This window comes from Sorex araneus, chromosome 1 (assembly GCF_027595985.1).
Source record: "Sorex araneus isolate mSorAra2 chromosome 1, mSorAra2.pri, whole genome shotgun sequence".
Classification (NCBI taxonomy): Eukaryota; Metazoa; Chordata; class Mammalia; order Eulipotyphla; family Soricidae; genus Sorex; species Sorex araneus.
In genome coordinates, this window is record NC_073302.1 from 452,413,663 (window position 1) to 452,433,066 (window position 19,404).

Consider the following 19,404-nt stretch of genomic DNA (forward strand, 5'->3'; position numbering starts at 1 on the left):
GGGCAGCCTGAAGAGACGGAACGTGAGTCACAGCCGCCGAGAGCGGGCAGGGAGCCGGGAGGCCCAGGAAATGAGTTCTCATGGGTATGGAGTTCCTTTGAGGACGAGAATAATCTAAAATAAGGTTTTGATGGTGGTTCCATGACCCCGTGAATTCTAAATGGCTGAGCTATCTGGCATGTGAACTTTCTCAGTGTAGCTGTAAAAATGAAAGGGGCTCTGGGCACAGCACATCAGCCCACTGCTGACCCCCACGTGGGTCTGATCCTGGCCCCCCAAGTCACTATGAAAGGGAAGACCGGGGGTGACTCCCTGGGAAGATGCAGGCCTTGCAAGCATGAGACCTGAGTTTGATCCTCAGCAGGCAAATAAGAAAGAACTGAGTATCATGCCTAAAATACAGATTGCCTTGCAATACTCCATTTATTTTAATCAGATGTTTCCCAAAATAGTCATAGGACCAAACAAATTACTCAGAAGTCTAGCAGTAAAATAATACCCTGCTTCAGAGCTCCTGCTTACTGAATTAGCCATCAACGACACAATCTATTTGGCCCTCAGAAGGAAGTTGGTCCAGGGATTAAGGCAACTGCCTCCTACATGGTTGACCCCAGTTCAACCCCAGCACTGCGTATGGTCCCCTGTATCTAAGTTACCACCAGGAGTGATCCCTGAGCACAGCCAGGTGTGGCCAAAACAGCAACAACAAAAGGACTGGATCCTCCTTCGTCAAGGCAGCGCGACCAAGAGTCACACTAGTAACGGTCCAAAATCATCTGAGCAGTTTAACAAAACCACAGTGCATATGGGTTGGGGAGATAGTACCAGGAGGTTAACTCGTGACGCTGGCCTTGCATGTGGCCAGCCCCAATTTCCATCCCAGAAACCACAAGATCCCCCAAACGCTGCAGGGAGAGACCACCAGGCAGAGAGGCTGCAGGTGGCAGCTATGAGCCACCCAGCCCCCCAAACACGCTGTACACCTTTCAGAGCCGCAATGTCGAGTGAGGCCATGAGACGGCTTAACTGGTAAACCTTCGTGGCATATGTAATAACCCACGTGTGCATTTCCTGACAGACTCTGGCCTCGGCCTCTGCGGGATGTGAGCTACTCACTGTGTCCACCTTGGCTGCTCTACCCCCGAGGCCACCATGGAAGAGCCAGCCTTCAGCCTGTCCATCTGCAGAGCTGGCAGGGACCTCGCAGTTCGCTCGCTGCACTTCCTTCCTCTGTAGACGGAGACCCCTAACTCTGTGGGGCCGCCCCCACCACAGGCAGAAGTGGACACTCGGAGGCCTGGGCTGGCCGACTCCAGACCAGTACTCTGGCAGCCTCGCTGTGGGCAGGGAGCTGGCCAACACCCCAGGCTCCCTCTGTCTTCTCCCAAAGAGAGACTCAGAGACTGGCCCCTGCTCACTCTCCTGGCTGGTCGTGCTGAACGGGTGCTCCAGAGTGAGCCTGCCGTATCGGGGGCCGTGGGACAGGTAAGTCAGTGACGCGTCTCTATAGCTCTGCCCAGGAGCCCGGGCTCACACCAACAGGCGCTAATAACACCAACAGGCCAGCAGTAACATTCTCCTTCAGCAGCCACCACGGAGGCCTCACGCCACCTGGGGAGGCGCTGGCCACACCTGGCTGTGCTCAAAGACACTGTGGGTGTGGGACTCGCGCGCAGCAGGAGCATCCCCGCCTGCAGCTCTCTCTGGATCACAGAGAAACACGCTGTAGTACAACTGTATTGGAGAATCTCATGCCTGGCCCCTTCCCCCTAGACTCATGCTTCTGTTCCAGAGCCAACAGATAAAGCACGTCTTCCTCTTTCACAGAACAAGGTATTAGGAACCCCAAATGTATCTTTCCCTAAAAATGACACTGGACCCCAGCTCCGGTGGCCGGAGCACCGTGCAGCCAGACGGAACCCGCCCAAACACACACTCACAGCCGGAGCTACATGCAAAGGCGATGGGGCCGGCCGACACTGCAGCTGATTTCCCCCAGGGAAAAGGCACGCGAGGTTGAGAGATGTGGCTGAGAAACAGATAAACCAGCCATGTGGATAGAACCTCACGGGACAGGAACTGGGTCGGGGTCAGCAGAGCGGCCAGGCTTGAGGGGCTGAGACCCTGGGGCCGGGGAGACTGAGGAAGCTGCTGGCTCCGTGTTTCCTGGAGCACCTGCCGAATCCTGAAGCACTCAGAGGAAGTGGCTGGCTTCTACAAGGCCACGGCCCGTGGCACTGACAACACACTCCGGGCGTGGGTCCACTAAGGCGGTCAGCAAACGCTGGCACCGACAGGGCCGCGAGCAGATGAGAGCTCCCCGCCAGCCAGGGCGGTCACAGAGACCCGGCCCCAGGCAGCCTCTGACGGAGGCAGAGTCCAGGGCAGGGAGAAACCAGGTGTTTCCGTCTGGCCCTGGGACTGCGACTTCTTGGGAACCTTCCCAGCACGGCTAACCTGCCGCTGCCAACACATCTCACGACCGAAGTCAGGAGAAATGTGCACGGCGAGGTGAAGAACAACCAGCTCTCACGCAGACGCACGTCACACCCACCCCGAGGTGCCGCCTCACACCTACCATCAGAGAGGCAGGGTGCTGGGAGAGACCAGAACCTTCTACGCTGCTGCTAAGTACGCGGAATTTTCTTTCTGGGTCAGACAGTCAGACCCGACATTTCCACTTCAGGGTGATACCGCCCAGAGCAGAGGGGTCCAGGGGAGGCCGTGTGTGAATGGTCACACACAGTGACCAAAGCACAAACCTCCACAGGGGCCGGGAGGTAGAGCAAGGGCTAACGTGCTGCTTCCCTTGCCCACAGACGACCCCAGTGGCACCACAGTGTCCCCCGGGAACTGCCCAAGAGACCCTAAATCCAATAAAAAAATAAAATAAAATAAAATAAAATACAGAAACACTTCATGTTTATCAAGAATTGAGAAGATGAACAAACTGTGGCCTCTCCATCCCACAGACAAGCATCCCCAAGAAGAAGGCAGCAGGGTGGAGACACTCGGGACAGAGCACCTGTGGTGTGCGGGGCTCGAGGTGACCCCGGCCGCAGTGTGCCCGAGTGGCCTCAGAGTCACACCACCAGGCCGAGCAGCCGTGCTGAGGCAGCCCCTAGGGAAAACATGAACTGTGCCACTGACTGCGATCTTGGGATAACCTGCCACACGAAGCCGGCCAGAGACAAAGGCCACACCGTGCAGGGCCCTCCTGCCATCCGCAGGGACAGGGAGTGGGCCAGGGCTTCTGCAGGGCAGCAGAGGGAACTGGAGACGCACCACGGAAGGGACCAGGATTCTTCTGGGTGACGCACCACGACCAGGTAAACATGATGGTCTCATGACACTGTGGAGTCAAAAACTAAAACTCAACAGTGTAGGGGCTGAGCAACAGCACAGCGGGTCAGGCGCCTGCCTTGCACACGGCTGACCTGGCTCGATTCCCAGCACCCATGTGGTCCCTGAGCTTGGCAGGAGTGTCCCCGAGCAGAGTCAGGAGTAAGCCCTGGACACTGCTGAGTGTGGCCCCCAAACAAGCAAAGAGACGGACAAAACAGGTCTGTCATTCTTTGTATTTTTGCTTGGGGGCCACACCCAGCTGTGCTCAGGGATCAATCCTGGCTCTGCACTCGGGACTCGCTCCTGGCCGAGCAAGGGAGACACCGTGGAGCGCGGGGTGGAGCCCAGGTCAGCCGCGTGCAAGGCATGCGACCGCCTATGCCTCACTACCTCTCCCCTAAATAACGCCACTTAAAAGCCAGTTTTGCTATTTCAACTTCCTTGCAGTTTTAGGAAAGAAGCGGTGAAGTTACCCGTCAGGTTTGGAAGGAAACGAGGGGAAACCTCAAATGCTAAGTACCCCGAAGGGACCACGCGCCGCTCAGCAGACAGTGGAGTGGGCGCCCAGAGGTGGGCGCTGAGGCAAAGGCAGGGAACAAGGCGGGCCTGGGGACGTGAACGTACGCGCCAGAGCCAGGAGGACGCGCAGGTAGACCCTGCTCGCTAGTGAGGGGTCTGTGATTCAGGACGTGGCCCGAGGACCCTAAGCATGAGGGTGTCAGCAGCACCGCTGAGAGGTGGGGCTCTGTGTTGTGACTACACTTATTCCTTCACTTTCCCCAAGACAGAGAGTTTATTGGAAAACAGAGGAGAAAGGAACCCCCCGCCGGGGGAGCTTGGTACAGGACGAGTCTGAGAGCCCATTTTTCTGTGAATGAGCACAAGCTGAGGACATCGGTTACCAGCCGACCAAGTATCACAGGACGCTCTGCAGGCAGGAGGAAACAATCCGACAGGAGCAGGAAAGCAGGAGCAGCCCGTGTTCCCGTCCCATCTCCTCTCGAGGAGCAGGCTCGGGAGGGCCCGTCTCGCAGGACCCTCGGGAGCCACGGCCAGCAGGGAGCCCCTGGAGGTCTGCCCCACAGCTGTCCTGCTGGAGCCCAGGACGCCAGTCTCAGCCGCACGGTCTGGCTCCCCTCGGAGGGCGACCGAGGCTAGATCAGAGAGCATCGATGCCCAGGGTCCGGGGCAGAGCCCCAGTTCAACCTGGACTCGTCAGGTCAGGCAAAGTAACGGGGTCTGAGCGCCCCAGCAGGAGGGTCTGGGCACCCACGCACGGTGCTGAGGAGCAGTGCATCGCCTGCTTTCTTCCACAGGGTCTGTCCGGGGCCCTCTCCCTTGTTCAGCAGTCCACACGCTTTTCCTCAGTTTCCCCTCCTCGCACCTGTCGGCAGCTGCTCCAGTGGGGTTTGCTCTGACCCCACTGACCAGCCACCTGGCTGCTTTTAAAGGGCACTTAAGGATTCTCTAAATCCCTAGGTCAGCATTTGAAAGCAGAACGACTCCTCCCATCCTTCCCAAAGTTTCTTAGTAGGCGGCATTTCCTTGCCTTCTCCTGCTCACTCCTGTCCTGGTTTGGCCCATTGCTCTTCACATCCTTGGCCCAGGTCTCGAGTTGCTTTACTCCATCAAGTCAGCAGCAGTCTCTTCAATCAATGGCCCCGTGGAGGCAGCACTCAAAACTCTCGCTGGGGTCAAAGCAATAGCCGGGCATTCGCCTTGCACAAGGCCAAGCTGGATTCAATCCCTGGCACCATATACGGTCCCCCAAGCCCACCAGGAGTGATCCCTGAGCACAGAGCCAGGAGTAAGCCCTGAGCACCGCTGGGTGGGTGTGGCCCCAGAACAAAACAAAACAAAAAACAAACAACAACCAAAAAACCCCTCTTGCTCACTCATTATGAAACTAGAACCTGCACTCACCCTTTCCCCCAGCCTTCAGACCCAGCACCACCCACCCCACCGTACTTCCTCCAACAGAACCACACCCGAACTCAGGCACTGAGAAAGGGTAGCACCTTGGCTAGGTACTGGAGAGACTTCAAGTCTTTGTGCATGTGGAAAAACAGACTAGAAATTTTATCCTTGCTTTTATTTTGCACTATATTTTAGTCCCTGGTACTCCAACATTAATTCAGAAAGCGTTAAGGAAACTTGTGCAATCACTTGCCAGACGCGGGAACATTTATAGCACAACTGAAATAGTCAACAGCCTCACATACAATGACATCGCAGCATTATGTAACGACCTACAGTCAGGCACAGAAGCCAAACAAGACATCAGTGGCCCAAGGTTCCAGCCACGTGACCCTCCTGAGCACTTCTGCGGCGGAGGCAGCCCACCCACACGCAGACCAGCGCCACATCACAGCGCGCAAAATGGGGCGAAAGCCACTATACAGTGGCCCCACCAAGTCCCTGCACGTGGTCACAGAACAAAACAGACCTAACTAAATGCTTTTACCAAGAGGGAAAAAATTCTGCGAAAAGAACAAAACAAGCGCGACTCAGATCCAGAACCCCACCCTCTCACCATCTCGACACTGGCACCTGAGGACGTGGGCACAGGCTGTGCGTTCTAGGGCATGTGCAGCTCACGCCCTCTGTCTCCAACACACCTTTGTTACTCTGGAAACCCTCAATTCTATCAAGCCCCCAGATGCCGACAGGAAAAAAAAGAAACCTCCAGCTCTGCAAACAGATTAAGTCAAATCATTACAACCGACTGAGAAACAGGACATGCATTTTCTTCTTCTTCTTTTTTTTTTTTTTTTGGTCACACCTGGCATTGCACAGGGGTTACCTCCTGGCTTTTCACTCAGGAATCACTCCTGGCGGTGCTCAGGGGACCATATGGGATGCTGGGAATCGAACCCGGGTCGGCCTCGTGCAAGGCAAACGCCCTCCCCGCTGTGCTATTGCTCCAGCCCCAGGACATGCATTTTCAAATCCCCAGTATAGACCCTACCTAGCACCTGCCACAAGAGGCAGGAAACAAGCAGCAGAATGGAAATTGCTCATCTCCTGCAAGAATGGGGAGTGTCACTGCTGCCAATGCACGGCAGAATCCAGCCACGTTGGCACAGGACCACTGGATCCAAGGAAAACAAAACTGCAGCAAGCTGATACAAAGCTAGGACAGGAGTTAACAATGCAAACTCCTTGGGCATTATTTTAGGGGTTTCAAAGAAATTACAAATAGGAATTACAAAGAACCATTTGTAAGGGGTGGGGTGGTACCTGGGCCTTTTCCTGGCTCTACGCTCAGGGTTCACTCCTAAAGAGGTGTCAGAGGACCAAACGGGGTGTCAGGGATGGAACCCAGGTCAGATACGGGCAAGGCAACCACTCTGCCAGCTGTACTGCTGCCCTATCCCCTAAAAAACATTTCTTTTTGCTTTTTGGGTCACACCCAGCAATGCACAGGGGTCACTCCTGGCTTATGCACTCAGGAATTACTCCTTGCGGTGCTCGGGGACCATATGGAATGTTGGGAATCGAACCCGGGTCGGCCGCGTGCAAGGCAAACGCCCCACCCGCTGTGCTATCGCTCCAGCCCCTAAGGAACACTCCTGAGTGTTGATAGAACAAAGCACTACAGCAGATCAGTCTCAGCAGCAACAGGTCACAGGGAACAGAAGCTCCAGTCCAGCGAGCTGAGGGGGTGACTCCCGGCAACGGCCATCAAGCTGGGCGGCCAGCTCTGACCCAGAGCCACCTGATATTCCCATTCCTGCCACTGACCCAGCCCAGGCCCAGGCTCATGAGGAGGAGTGACCGGGGCAGGGAGTCCAGCAGGGTCAGTCTCGGGGGCTCCCGCACACCCACAGCCTGAAGCCTGGCCCCCAGCAGTGGGCCAGAGCCCGGGTCGGTGCCCCCTGCCAGGGCTGCATCCACAACACACGGCCGGTGACCTCAGACAAGGACGGCGGCCATCTGCAAGCAGTCCACGGGGTTCTCATGCAAAGCGCCCGACCCTCTCGCCTCCCTCCAGACCCCCCCACAGTGCTGTCTGGGACGGGGAGAGGCTTCCCTTCCAGAAGTGTCCTCGAGAATCTGTACAGCTGACATCACACATAGCGACCAGAATGAAACACTGCCCTCCAAAGTGAGACTTTCACTTAAAATTATCACACCAGCCTGATGAGTTCAAAGACAATTCAGCTACCCCAGAACACCTGACCGACAGCTCGAATAAACAACCTCATGAGGTGAAATGAGAAAAAACCTGAATATCTCAGAGTAGTTTTATCTTTCTCACCGTTAGCTCTCAATCTTGTTTTTGGAAATCTGTCAAATGTCACTAAAAACAGTATGCACTCCTGTTAACAGATAATAAAGCAATATAGTCTGACTTCTGAAGGTTAATGACACCATGTCCACATGTGACTTAGGAAGACATCACTGCTCCACACAGCTATGTCCAAACACATCATCCAAGATTGAGAAAATCACCAAAATGTTCATAATGACCGTCAGCAGTTAATGAGATTGCAGTTAACTTTCTTCTTGTTTCTTCATCAAGGCCTGAAATGTTCCACAATGATCACGAATCTTTCTCATAATAAGAAAAATGCCTTTGGAACCAGTGTAGTGATGGCAAACAGAACAGAGAAAGCTTCATCCACATGTTAAAAGCAGGAAGATAAAGCAAACTTCACTAAATGAACAAGCGGAAGACTTTCATGTTTAATTTCAATGACAGTTTTACAAATAATGAAATAGCACGACAAGGGCTGGAGAGACAGCACATATGTAGGGCACCTGCCATGCACGTAGCTGACGTGTTTCATCACCAGTACCCCATACAGTCCCACAAGCGGGAAGAGAAATCCCTGAACTCAGAGCCAGGAGCAAGGCCTGAGCACTGCCAGATAAGACCCCAAAATAAAACAAAACCAAAAGAAGGTCAAGGCCATTTTATTCATTTAAGAATTTCCATACTGGGGGCTGGAGCGATAGCACAGCGGGAGGGCGTTTGCCTTGCACATGGCCAACCCGGGTTCGATTCCCAGCACCCCATATGGTCCCCTGAGCACTGCCAGGTGTGATCCTGAGTGCAGAGCCAGGAGTGACCCCTGTGCACACCTCTTTTTGGGTGTGACCGAAAAAGAAAAAAAAAAAAGAATGTCCATAGTGACCACTCCTTGGGGCCATCCCTTCCCCGGGAGCAGCCCAAAGCCCAGAGCTTAAACGGAGAGGGCAGCGTGGCCACCCAGCTTGCTGGCTGTCATTGCACTCTGGCACTCGAGCCGGAAAGGGATGTTAGTCACGTCGGTGAAGCCTCTGTGTCTGGGGCTGGAGAGGCAGAACAGCGGGTGAGGCTCGTGCCCCGCATGAAGCCGACCCAGGCTCCCTTCCCGACTCAACACACCATCGCCCGAGCACAGAGCCAGGAGTAAGCCTGACCACTGCCAGGCATGGCCCAAAATCCAGGGAAAAAATTATTTTTATTAATGGCCGTGATTCAGAGAGTCACAAATAAATCTCACAAAAGAACCACAAGCCACAAGATCCCAAAGTCACCTCCAGCTGTACGACCCTGTTTGAGTCTAGAATCCCTGGAGTGCGCACATCCCAGCCACAGGGGGTTTCATACTCCACTCCACAGAGCTACCAAGAGCAGCACACCACATCTGATGGGGTTAAGGTAGGAGGCAGCCGATCTCGATCCAAAAATAAATAAATATTAGCACATGAGGCTCACCACGTAGCCCACATGTACGTGATCTCTTATTCAAGGGCTTAATGGCGCCAGGGTGAGATACAATCATCTTCACACACTATCCTTTAAGGAAACTTTTTTGGATCATTTCTAATGCATTGTTCATAACAAGCCATACAAAATAAATTACTTAGGACCTACTTTTGGGACAGGCTTGGGTGGTGGTATTGAAATTCAAAACAGTGGTGGTGGGAAGGTGTTACGGTGGTGGGATGGGTGCTGGAATACTGAATGTGATCAATCACTGTGAACTCTATAAAATAAAACTGGGAGAAAAAAGAAAAAATATGTTCATTTTGCTGTACAGGAGCTGAGGAGACGCCCAAAGGGCTTGAGCACGTGTCCGGCTTGCTGCAGCCTCACGGACCCCCCGCACTGCTGGGCCCAAGCAGTACTGGCAGAGGCAGCCGCACAGGCTGCGGAGGACTGGGCGGCAAACGCTCAAAAGGATCAATAAAAATATCATGCAGTGCTGGGAGCAAACCAAGGCTTCCCACAGGCAACGCAGACATGCGCTCCGTCCTCTAGCCCTAAATCTCCAGCAAGTGTGCAAAGTGAACTAACTGGCCTCACACACACACACACACGCACACACACACACACACACACACACTTCTGGAGATCCCCAAGCAGTGCTCAGGGGACCAGGGTCATTCCTGGGGATACTCGGCCAGTGCTGCTTTCTCCCCAGGCACAAAGCTTCTTTCAGAAAGGACCGTCCCCCGTCACCAGCTGGAAACCTACCGTTCTGTCCCTTTCCCAGAGTCACTCAGAGTCCAGGACACACTTCCCAAAGTGGGCACCCGCAGGGCCTCGGGAATGGCAGGGACCCGCACTGGCCGCAGCTGGGGGCACTGGGATCACATAAAGGAAGGTCTCCAGGCTGGCAATGACTTTCTTCTGTAAAGGGTGCAGTAGCCAAGTACATATGGGAGCCCTGGTCTAGAAAATCGTTAATTCAGAACAAATTGTTTAGTACAGCTTCTCAGCACAACTATAAAAATTCATAACAACAATTTCATCCAAGGTCATAATTTCTACCAACTACTACGCTTGCTTGTAATTATACATGATGTTTTCAATATATTTTTCCTACATTAAAAAAAATTAATGTGGGGCTGGAGAGAGAACACTGTGTGACATTCACACACAGAACCCTGTGGCCCCACCCAGTTCCCGAGGGCCGCAGGAAGGCGCTTCCCCCCATCGGCCTCAGCCGGACAGTGACTTGGCTGCCAGGTACTTGGCAGGTGAGGCAAGGAAAGACTCTTCCTGCACGGTGCAGGAGTCTCCATGCTCTGGTCCCACGTGCTCGGTTCCTGCTGCCGCACCCGGGGGTCTCCAGAGTCGCGCCTGCATGTGCGCCCCGGGAGCCGGAGGGGCAGCCGAGGGCCAGGGCCTGGGCCCTTCTCTTCTCCCCTGGGCCTCGGACCCCGCCATCACCTTCCTCAGTCCCTCCACAGCCGCGGTCCTGGGCGGGGAGCCCCACTCTGTGGTACAAATACTCGCATCTTGCTACTCGCACTGAGTTTAACGCCCTTCTCCTGGGGCTGGGGCGGGGGCCACTGCTGGCAGTACTCGAGGCTGTTCCAGTGCAGGGGATCACTCAGGGCTCCCCCATGCAGCTTGCGCTGCAGCCTTTGGGCCACCTCCCAGCCCACACCCTGCTATTCCTCGGACTGGGTCGGTCTATCCTCGTGCTTCTCTGTGTCGACCCCGCACAGCACTCGGGAGCCATCACACCCGCTCCCATCAGCCCCAGGTACGAAGGTGTGGGCAGGACAGCCGCTTCTTCAATGCCGTCCTCAGATCTTTTCACTATTTTTACTATTTGGACACACCCAAAGTGCTCAGGAGCCACTTCTGGCAGTACTCAAGGGACCATGCAGTGAGTGTCTTCCAACCCTTTGAGTTATTTCCCTGGCCGGGGTCCTCAGAGCTTTAGATGCAGGGAGAAAATGTATCGGAGGCAGCATTGTCATGGAAACATGAACTGCAGAAGTCCATAAATAGCACATTCTAGAATCATGCTCTGATAGAATGTTCCAAGTATGAAACCAATCAATAACACCTCAAAATCACATTTAATTATGTATGAACAACCTAAATCTAAGTTAAGAGTTAAGTCTGGCTCCAAGATGACCAGATGTTCAGGCTGTCTAGCGTTATTCCAATTAAATTTGCTGGGTCAGAGAGACAGCCCAGGAGCTGAGGTGTGCGGCCAACTCTGGTTCAATCCCCAGCACCCCATGTGATCCCCCGAGCACCACCAGGCGTGACCCCTGGGCATAGGAGTAAGAACTGAGCAGTCAGGCGTGACCCCCAAAATAAGGCCAAGACCGAGAACGCACACACTGCTTCTTCCCTCTGCCATCACTCACTTCAGCCTGCACTCTTCCTGTGAAGGCTCTGGACACAGGCCAGCTGTGTGAAGCACTGGGAACCTGAGTGCTGGGCCCAGCCCTCCTGTGCGTCGGGAAGGGAGAGGTGTAGCCCCCGCTCTGAGCTAGAGCAGCAGGGGTCCCGCGGCTGCGCAGCACTGGGGGCAGTGGAGGAGTGACCTGTATGTGGTCTGAGTGCCTCAGCTTAGAGCTGGTCACTTGGATATTGCAGACCAGGGGGTCGCGGCCAACGGGGGGCCAGGCCCACGATTCGGGTGCGGTTTCTGCCTTGCAGGTATGAAGCTCTAGGTTCAAACTCCAGCACCACAAAGGGAAAAAAAGTAAAGAAAAACTAAACTTTGTTTTCGGGCCAGAAAGAGATCCAAAGGCTGAGCTGGTGCTTTGCGTGAAGGAGGCCTAAGCAGCCGGCCAGGAGCACTGTCTGAGCATGAACAGGAGCACCCAGCACGGCCAAGGTAATCTCCCCCATTAGTTCTGGTGGTTTGGGTTATTGTTTTGTTTGTCTGTGAGCCACCCCAGACAACAGTCAGGGGTTACTCCTGGCTCTGCCCTCAGGAATCCCTTCTGGCAGTACTCGGGATCAAACCCAGGTTGGCTGCAGCAGAGCAAGTGCCTCCCTCTGGGCCCTCTCCCCAGCCCCTCGCTTTGTTTGCGGGCCATTCCTAATGGCTGTGGTGTGTCATCTGTCCGGCACCTCCTGGCACAGGGCTCCATCCTGGCAGTACTTGGGGGCCTCACAGAGGCAGAGGTGGGAGCCTGCTGCTGGCAGGGGACCCACACTAGCCTCGGGGCTATCTCTGGCCTGGAAAGGGTGTGTTTTGCTCCTCAATTCCCTGTTCCGCCAAGTGGAATTACCACCCCTCTGGGGAGCTGGACCTACTCAGGGAAATAGCAGCGTTGGTGCAAACAGGGGAGGTGTTTTCGATAGCACAGTGGGTAGAGCATTTGCCTTGCACACGGCCGACCCAGGTTCAATTCCTCCGTCCCTCTCAGAGAGCCCGGCAAGCTACCTGTTACGTATTCGATATGCCAAAAACAGTAACAACGAGTCTCACAATGGAGATGTCACTAGTGCCCGCTCAAGCAAACCGGTGAACGACAGGATGACAGTGCTACAGTGCTACTTTATTTGGTAGGGTAGGAGTATTTGGGTAGGAGTGCTGATTAATATTTTTTCTGAAAGGAGGTCATATGTCAAATATGTTTATTTATAGCCTTTGATTTAGTTCTCAGCCAACATAATTACATTTTGATCTGCAGTGAACTCTCCTGAGCATCCCAGAAAAACTACGGGAAAAAATTTCCCCCAGGAAAAGCTTGTACACAATAGCAGAAAATGGAAAGTTTTCACCCTTTTTATACCCGCAGACTGGTGAAAACAATAAATATTTCAGATTGCAAAGGCAGAAATAAAGAAGCATCATTTACAGGCTGGAGCAATAGTACAGCAGGTATAATCCGACAGCATTTGTCTTACTCAGGTCCAGTCCCCGGCATCCCATACGGCCCCCTGAGCCCCACCAGGAGTGATCCCTGAGCACAGAGCCAGGAGTAAGCCTTGAGCATCACCGTATGTGGCCCAAAACCAAAACCGAAAAAGAAACACCATGTATACGAAGAATATAACAGTACCAGTGCATGACCCAGGCACACCCCGTGTTAGGCGGTGCGAGATTTCAGTGGCTGGCACTGGTCTGGGGCCTGGCTGTCGAAACCCACTCGCGCAGAACAGACAGATAAGGGTGATGACTCCCTCTACCTCTCAGTCATCACAGAGAAGGCGACGAAAGACCAACTGTCAAAATAGTGAGTAATGCTGTGAATGACAGTTTGGGTCTCTGCTTACCTGCAGCCAAATAATCAATACTCACGGACAACATTCAAAGGATCAGTACACACTATCTGAAAAATACTAAAAGCAGTTTTCCAGCTCACTCTTCGGCCCACGCTCTCCCCGACCACGCGTCTCGCTCACCTGTCTGCTCTTCACTCGGGAGAAGCCTTACTCTCGGGAACACCATTCTCTCCCTCTCCCTCAAGCCTTTCTAAGTAAGCTGTTTAATAAGAACTTTGTTGCTGCACAAAATAACAAATGCAAGCAATTTCCAAATGAAAAAGTAGCGGGAGCACATTCCTACTCAGTCTGTGAAAGCTTTTCAGGCGCACTGTTTGGCCTAGCAGAGAGCACAGGGTGGAGCTAGCCTCGCTGGGCACCTCCCCATCTCGGTGAGCGCAGGGACAGGAGTCAGCCCCGAGCATTCCTGGGGGTGGTGGAACCTGCATCCCCCACCAAAGAATACTCCACTCGAAGTCTGATTTTGCAGGCCCCAGTCCACACAGGGCAGAGATAGACAACAAAATGGACACCTGGTTTCAATAGCTGGCACCGACCAGCAAACCGGCTCCAGGACAGGGCTGGCCTCAATCCATCACGCCAGACTCGTCCTGGCTTTCCCTCTTTGACGGGAAAGGAGAGTGAACACCAATAACAAGGTCTGCACAATTACCGCTTTCACTGGGTCACTCTTCATACCCCAATAGTCTCCACTTGAAACAATGTACGCACTCTGTCAAAGTGTTAAACTGTATCTCACTGTCCTGTCTGGTGCGAAGCTTTCCTCTCCTTGAGGCAGCTGCAGGGGCAGGGAGGAGAAAAGGCACTTTCCTGCAGGGGGGCGGTGGGGGGCGGCCACCACCCTGAGCCCCGCCCCTTCCCCCCCTCAGCCACTCAGAACACAGCCAGAGCCTAGCCCCTGAGCACTGTCGTGTGTGGCCCAAAGAACAAACAGAAACAATCTAGCGCTGAACAAATTCCCAAGTGAGGTTAGGAGAGAGGCCCACAGGTTCGTGTGGCCTCCCATGAACCACAGCTGTCCATGACACTCTTTAAAAATGTATACAAGGGGCTGGAGCCTAGCACAGCAGGTGGGGCGTTTGCCTTGCATGGGCCTACCCGTTTGATTCCCAGCATCCCATACGGTCCCCAGCACCGCCAGGAGTAATTCCTGAGTGCAGAGCCAGGAGTAACCCCCAGGGTGTGACCCAAAAAGAAAAAATAAGTATACAAATGTATCTCCTTCGAAGACCCTAAGTGGTAACTACCAAAGTTATACTGACAATGAGACCTTGAGTTTCGGGGTTTGGGAGCCACAGTCCTCAGGGCTCGCTCCTGGTTCTGCGCTCAGGGTGGCTCCTGGTGGGGCCCGGGGACCATATGGGGTGTAACCCTGCCTGATGTACCATCTCCAGCCCTGAAATCTTGATTTCCTTCATTTGCTCCCTAGCTATAGCAGAACTGGCAGAACCCTTCTTGACAGTGTAATTTACTATTTCTTACAAAAATAATACACAACTATACAATTTTTTTTTTTAAACAGGGGACACTGGGGACCAGGAGATGACTCTGCACATGGGAGACCCAGGTTTGCTCCCCAGCCCGGATAGTTCCCAGAGCACTGACTCAGGAGAACTCCTAAACACAACCAATGTGGTGGGGGAAAAAAACAAAAACAAAAACAAGCAATTTCAAAAATCTCCCTCAAGCCCCATACTCCTAGAACTTTTGTTGGACATAATCAGTGTCAGGTTTCATGTGAAAACTTCCAGAAGTTTTCTAAGCAACCCAGGCTTTTTAAGAAATATGTTCTGGGGGCTGGAGTGATAGCCCAGCGGGGAGGGCGTTTGCCTTCCTTGCATGCGGCCGAACTGAGTTCGATTCCCAGCATCCCATATGGTCCTCTGAGCAACCGCCAGGGGCGATTCCTGAGTGCAGAGCCAGGAGTAACCCTTGTGCACCGCCAGGTGTGCCAAAAAGCAAAAAAAAAAAAAAAAAAAAAAAGAAAGAAATATGTTCTGATAATGTGCACATAAAAAACTTGAAGTAAACAAGAATTTTGGAGAAAATGTAAGTTCCTTATTCTACAGATAACAACTATAGCTCATCGGGGCTGGAGTGATAGCACAGCGGGTAGGACGTTTGCCTGGCACGAAGCAGAGCCGGGTTTGATTCCCAGCACCCCATATGGTCCCCCGAGCACCGCCAGGAGTAATTCCTGAGTGCAGAGCCAGGAGGAACCCCTGAGCATCACCAGGTGTGACCAAGAAAAAAAAAAAACAACAACAAAACTATAGCTCATCAACTCAAGTCACACAGAAGAAATTCCAAGAAACAGATCTTTGGCTAATCAGCCTTTTACTTTTGCTTTTGTTTTTTAGAGTGGTCCTCCAATGTGGCAGCAACAGTTATGTTTATTTACCATGTGAAAGTGTTCAGTTCACAAGGCTTCGCCAGCAAATCTGCTACAAACCACGTTTTTATCGAATGCCACCTAGTCCTGAGGACTCCAGTCCTGATCCTGCCTGCTGTTCGGGTAATGTGTCTGTCTGGTGTTAGCTCCTTCCTGCCACCATCTGATGTCTCATGATACAGACACAAGAAACATAAATTCTGCATTTCCGAAGTGCACCACTCTTTAGGTTTCCCAACCTGGGCACTCTGACTTCCTCCCCAGTGTTCCCTGCCTCTAGCTAAAGGCCCCTACATCTCCCTCCTTTTTGAGGGGAGGAGGGGTCATAACTAGGCTGGGGGGCAATGCAGGGTTGCCAGGTGGTGCCCAGGATCAAGCCCAGGCCTCCAGCCAGTAAAACCTTCACTGACCCCAGTGAGCTCTCTGGCGCTCTGTCCCTGGTACCAAATGCCCCACACTTGGGTCACAGTGTCTAATGACAGGACAAAGGGCCCATTCTCCAGACCCTCTCCTCCTCTGTGAAAACCGACCCTTCGAGACGGGCTGGCCCTTTCACACACTGCCAAGCTGCGTGTGGGCACCTCTATCTGAAGATGTGCACCACTTCCTGTGGTCTAAAACTGTCACGATTCACTTGTGCTCGGGAAGAACTAGGAAAGGAGAGTAAGATGAGTCAACTCAGTAAACATATTAAAATTGAGACATGTCCAAGGCGAAAACAATACCTGGCCAGAGCAATAGCCCAGAAGGTCAGGGGTCTGCACACGGCCCACCTGGGTCCATCCCCGGCACCACATATGGTCCTGACCTGGGCCAGAGCAGAGCCAGGAGTGACCCCTGAGCAGCCAAGGATGTGGCCAACAAGCAAAGCAGAAAACAAAGACAAAGTAATGCCATGGCCCTTTCGCACCAGGCTGGACCCTCGCTGAGTCCTGGCCCCTCCCGCCCCCAGCTCACTGACCAAGTCCACCCCTGTCCAAGCACTCCACTGAAAACTCCCTTGCAAAGACCAGGAACACGCACATTCAATGACTGTGACGGCATGTCTTCGGGGGCAGCTTCAGGGCTCTCCACCGAGTCTCCTGGGGAGGGAGGACAGCCCACTGGGCGCAACAGGACCGCGGCTTCCCGCCGCCCCCACCGCCGCGGGCGGCCGAGCGCATACCAGAGGCGGGAGTCACCGGCCCGGGAGGGGGGGCGACGTGGCTGCACGGACGTGGCCGTACGAAAGGCCCGGCCAGCCGCGCTTCACCTGGGCAGAGGAGTGGGCGGCGGGCGGGGCAGCAGTGCCGGGGCAGTGTCCTGGGGGACAGCGCCAGTCCAGGCGGGCAGACCCGGGTCGGGAGGGCGGGCAGACCCCGGGCGGGAGGGTCCCGTGTGTCCCCGGCGGGCGAACGCTCGGGGGCTCGGGCAGACCCCGGGCCGGCCGGTCCCGTGTGTCCGGGTGGGCGGACCCGGGTCGGTGGCGCGGGCGGACCCCGGGAGGGCGGGTCCCGTGTGTCCGGGCGGGCAGACGCCGGGTCGGGGGCTCGGGCAGACCCCGGGCGGGCGGACCCCGGGACCCCAGCTGGGCAGGCCCCGCCCGACCCGCACTCACCCAGGCGGGCAGGTCGCAGGCGCGCACGGCCGGGCGCACGGCGCGCTCCTCGGCGTCCAGCAGCGCCCAGGCGCGGCCCAGGCGGCCGGTCCCGAGCCCGCGGCGGCGGCGGCACCAGGCGAGCAGCCCGAGCCCCAGCAGCACCCAGCTGAAGCTCAGGCCCAGGTAGCCCAGCGCGTACACCGGCAGCAGCAGCGCGAAGCCGCGCGCCAGCTGCGCCGCCAGCGCCGGCACGTCCACGCCGAGCGCGGGGCCCGGGGCCGCGGGGGCGCTCATGCTCGGCGCCCCTCGCAGCACCGCGGCCGCGACCGGATGGCGCCGCCGCTCCCGCGTCACGTCGGCGCGCGGGGCGGGGCCGCGGGGCGGGCGGCGGCCGGTGCGGGAGGGAGCCCGCGCTGCGTGCGGCCAGCGGCGGGCGAGCGGCGGGCGGGGCGGGGCAAGCGGGCAGGGGGCGGGGCGAGTGGGGCGTGGCAAGCGGGCGGGGGCGTGGCGAGCTGGCGTGGCGGTGGGGCGGGGCGAGAGGAAGGGCGGGGCTGAAGGGCGGGGCGGGGCGGGGCGAGCCAGCAGGCGGCGAGACGAGCGAGCGAGGGGCGGGGCGAGCGAGCGAGGGGCGAGGCGGGACGAGAGGGTGGGCGGGGCAGGGTGAGAGGGCAGACTGGGCGGGGCGAGCAGGCAGACGGGGCGAGCGAGCGGGGGGCGGGGCGAGCGGGCAGACGGGGGCGGGGCGAGAAGGTCGTCAGGGGGCGGGGCGCGGCGGGAGGACGGGCAGACAGGGCGGGGCGAGCGGGAAAGGTCGGAGCGAACGAGCAGTCAAGGGAGGCGGAGCAGTAAGGCAAGAGGCGGAGCTGTAGGACAAGGGCGGGGCGAGCAGTCAAGGGGGCGTGGCATCAGGGAAAGGGGCGGGGCGGTAGGACCAGGGACGGGCTGGCCTGGGGCTGCGGGCACTTTCCGCGGTGCGCATCTGCCCCCGAACCTGGGTGAGGGGCTTGTCCGCCGGCCGCGGCTGGCCTGGCTCCGCGAGGTGGGTGACCGTGGGGACGGTGGGCGGCGCGGGCTGTGGGCCGGGCCCTGGCGGCTCCGTGCAGGACCCCCGCGCCGCACCTCCCCGCGCTTGTTCCCGACCCCGGAGCTGGTGCCCGTGCGCCCGGCCGCGGGAGGGTCCTCGGACAGACGCCCTGCAGGGGGTCTCCGCGCCGCACCTGCTCGGGTCCTCCGCCGCCCAGCTGGACGTGGGTGCGGGAGGGCGGGAGCCTGGGGTCTCAGCTGCACTCGGCCGGCCCGCAGTGCCTGGCGGCCTGCCCCTTCACCTGGGGGTCTGTGGAACCCTGTGTGCACGCATGCTCTGGAGCACACGGGCAGAGGTAAAAGGAATTCTCGTGCGAAAGACGCCGCGGGCGCGGGAGATGGCAAGGACGGCCTTGCCGTGCGCGCGGAGGCCGCGAGTTCCGTCCCCGCACCCCCACGCGTCTCGGAGCTGCCCACAGGACCGACTTGAAGCACCGCTGGGTGCGGCCCCTCCCAAACGCTCTCGGTCGAGTGCGCTCGGCTGCGGGAAACTCTAACCCAAGACCGAGAAGGAAGTGGTTTTACTGTTCTCGCTCTTCTCCAAGGCACGCGTGGGCATGTTGTAAGCATGTCAAGCCGTGAGTCTCCACCCTCTTCCCTATGCACTAGCTCGGGGTTCCGACACCACCTTTTACCCGACCGCCGAAGCTCCACATGAACTGATCACCTTGTAAACAGGAAGGAACGTGGGTCTGTCTGTCCCATGGCCTTTCTACTATAAAGAAATGAAGTTAAAAGGTTTGCAGACACAGGGCACATGACACATTCTGCTTACCTGGGGCACAGCGTTGCCCCTGGCTCCTGGCGTCCTGTCTGTGGAAGACAGCTTCCTCTGGCGCTTGGCGGTTCCTGACCCCCTCCACTGCCCCCGTCCTCTCGAGTCACCAACCAGGCTATATACCTCACTCCGGTGGGCATCTTAGGTTTCTGCTGGTCTCTACTCCTTGTTCTCGTGCATCTCCTGCAGCATTTTCAGTGACCTGTTTCTGTGCAGTTTTCCTGAAAGACTGTCTCCTAGGGAAA

General features: G+C 56.1%; 1 protein-coding gene across 3 annotated transcripts in view; it reads right to left on the reverse strand.

The window, feature by feature from the left end:
- ESYT2 (extended synaptotagmin 2) overlaps positions 1–17,684 on the reverse strand; it is a 79,193-nt gene extending 61,509 nt beyond the window's left edge. For 2 of the 3 annotated variants that reach the window (XM_055133939.1, XM_055133932.1), the window contains exon 1: positions 17,317–17,684. In XM_055133939.1, coding sequence (XP_054989914.1) covers positions 17,317–17,592 — 276 coding nt within the window. In that variant the 5' untranslated portion in view covers positions 17,593–17,684. Of the gene's footprint in view, positions 1–13,979; positions 14,019–17,316 lie in introns of those variants that run through there. The other variant, XM_055133946.1, reaches the window with a different exon arrangement.
- Between the last annotated feature and the right edge of the window lie 1,720 nt (positions 17,685–19,404).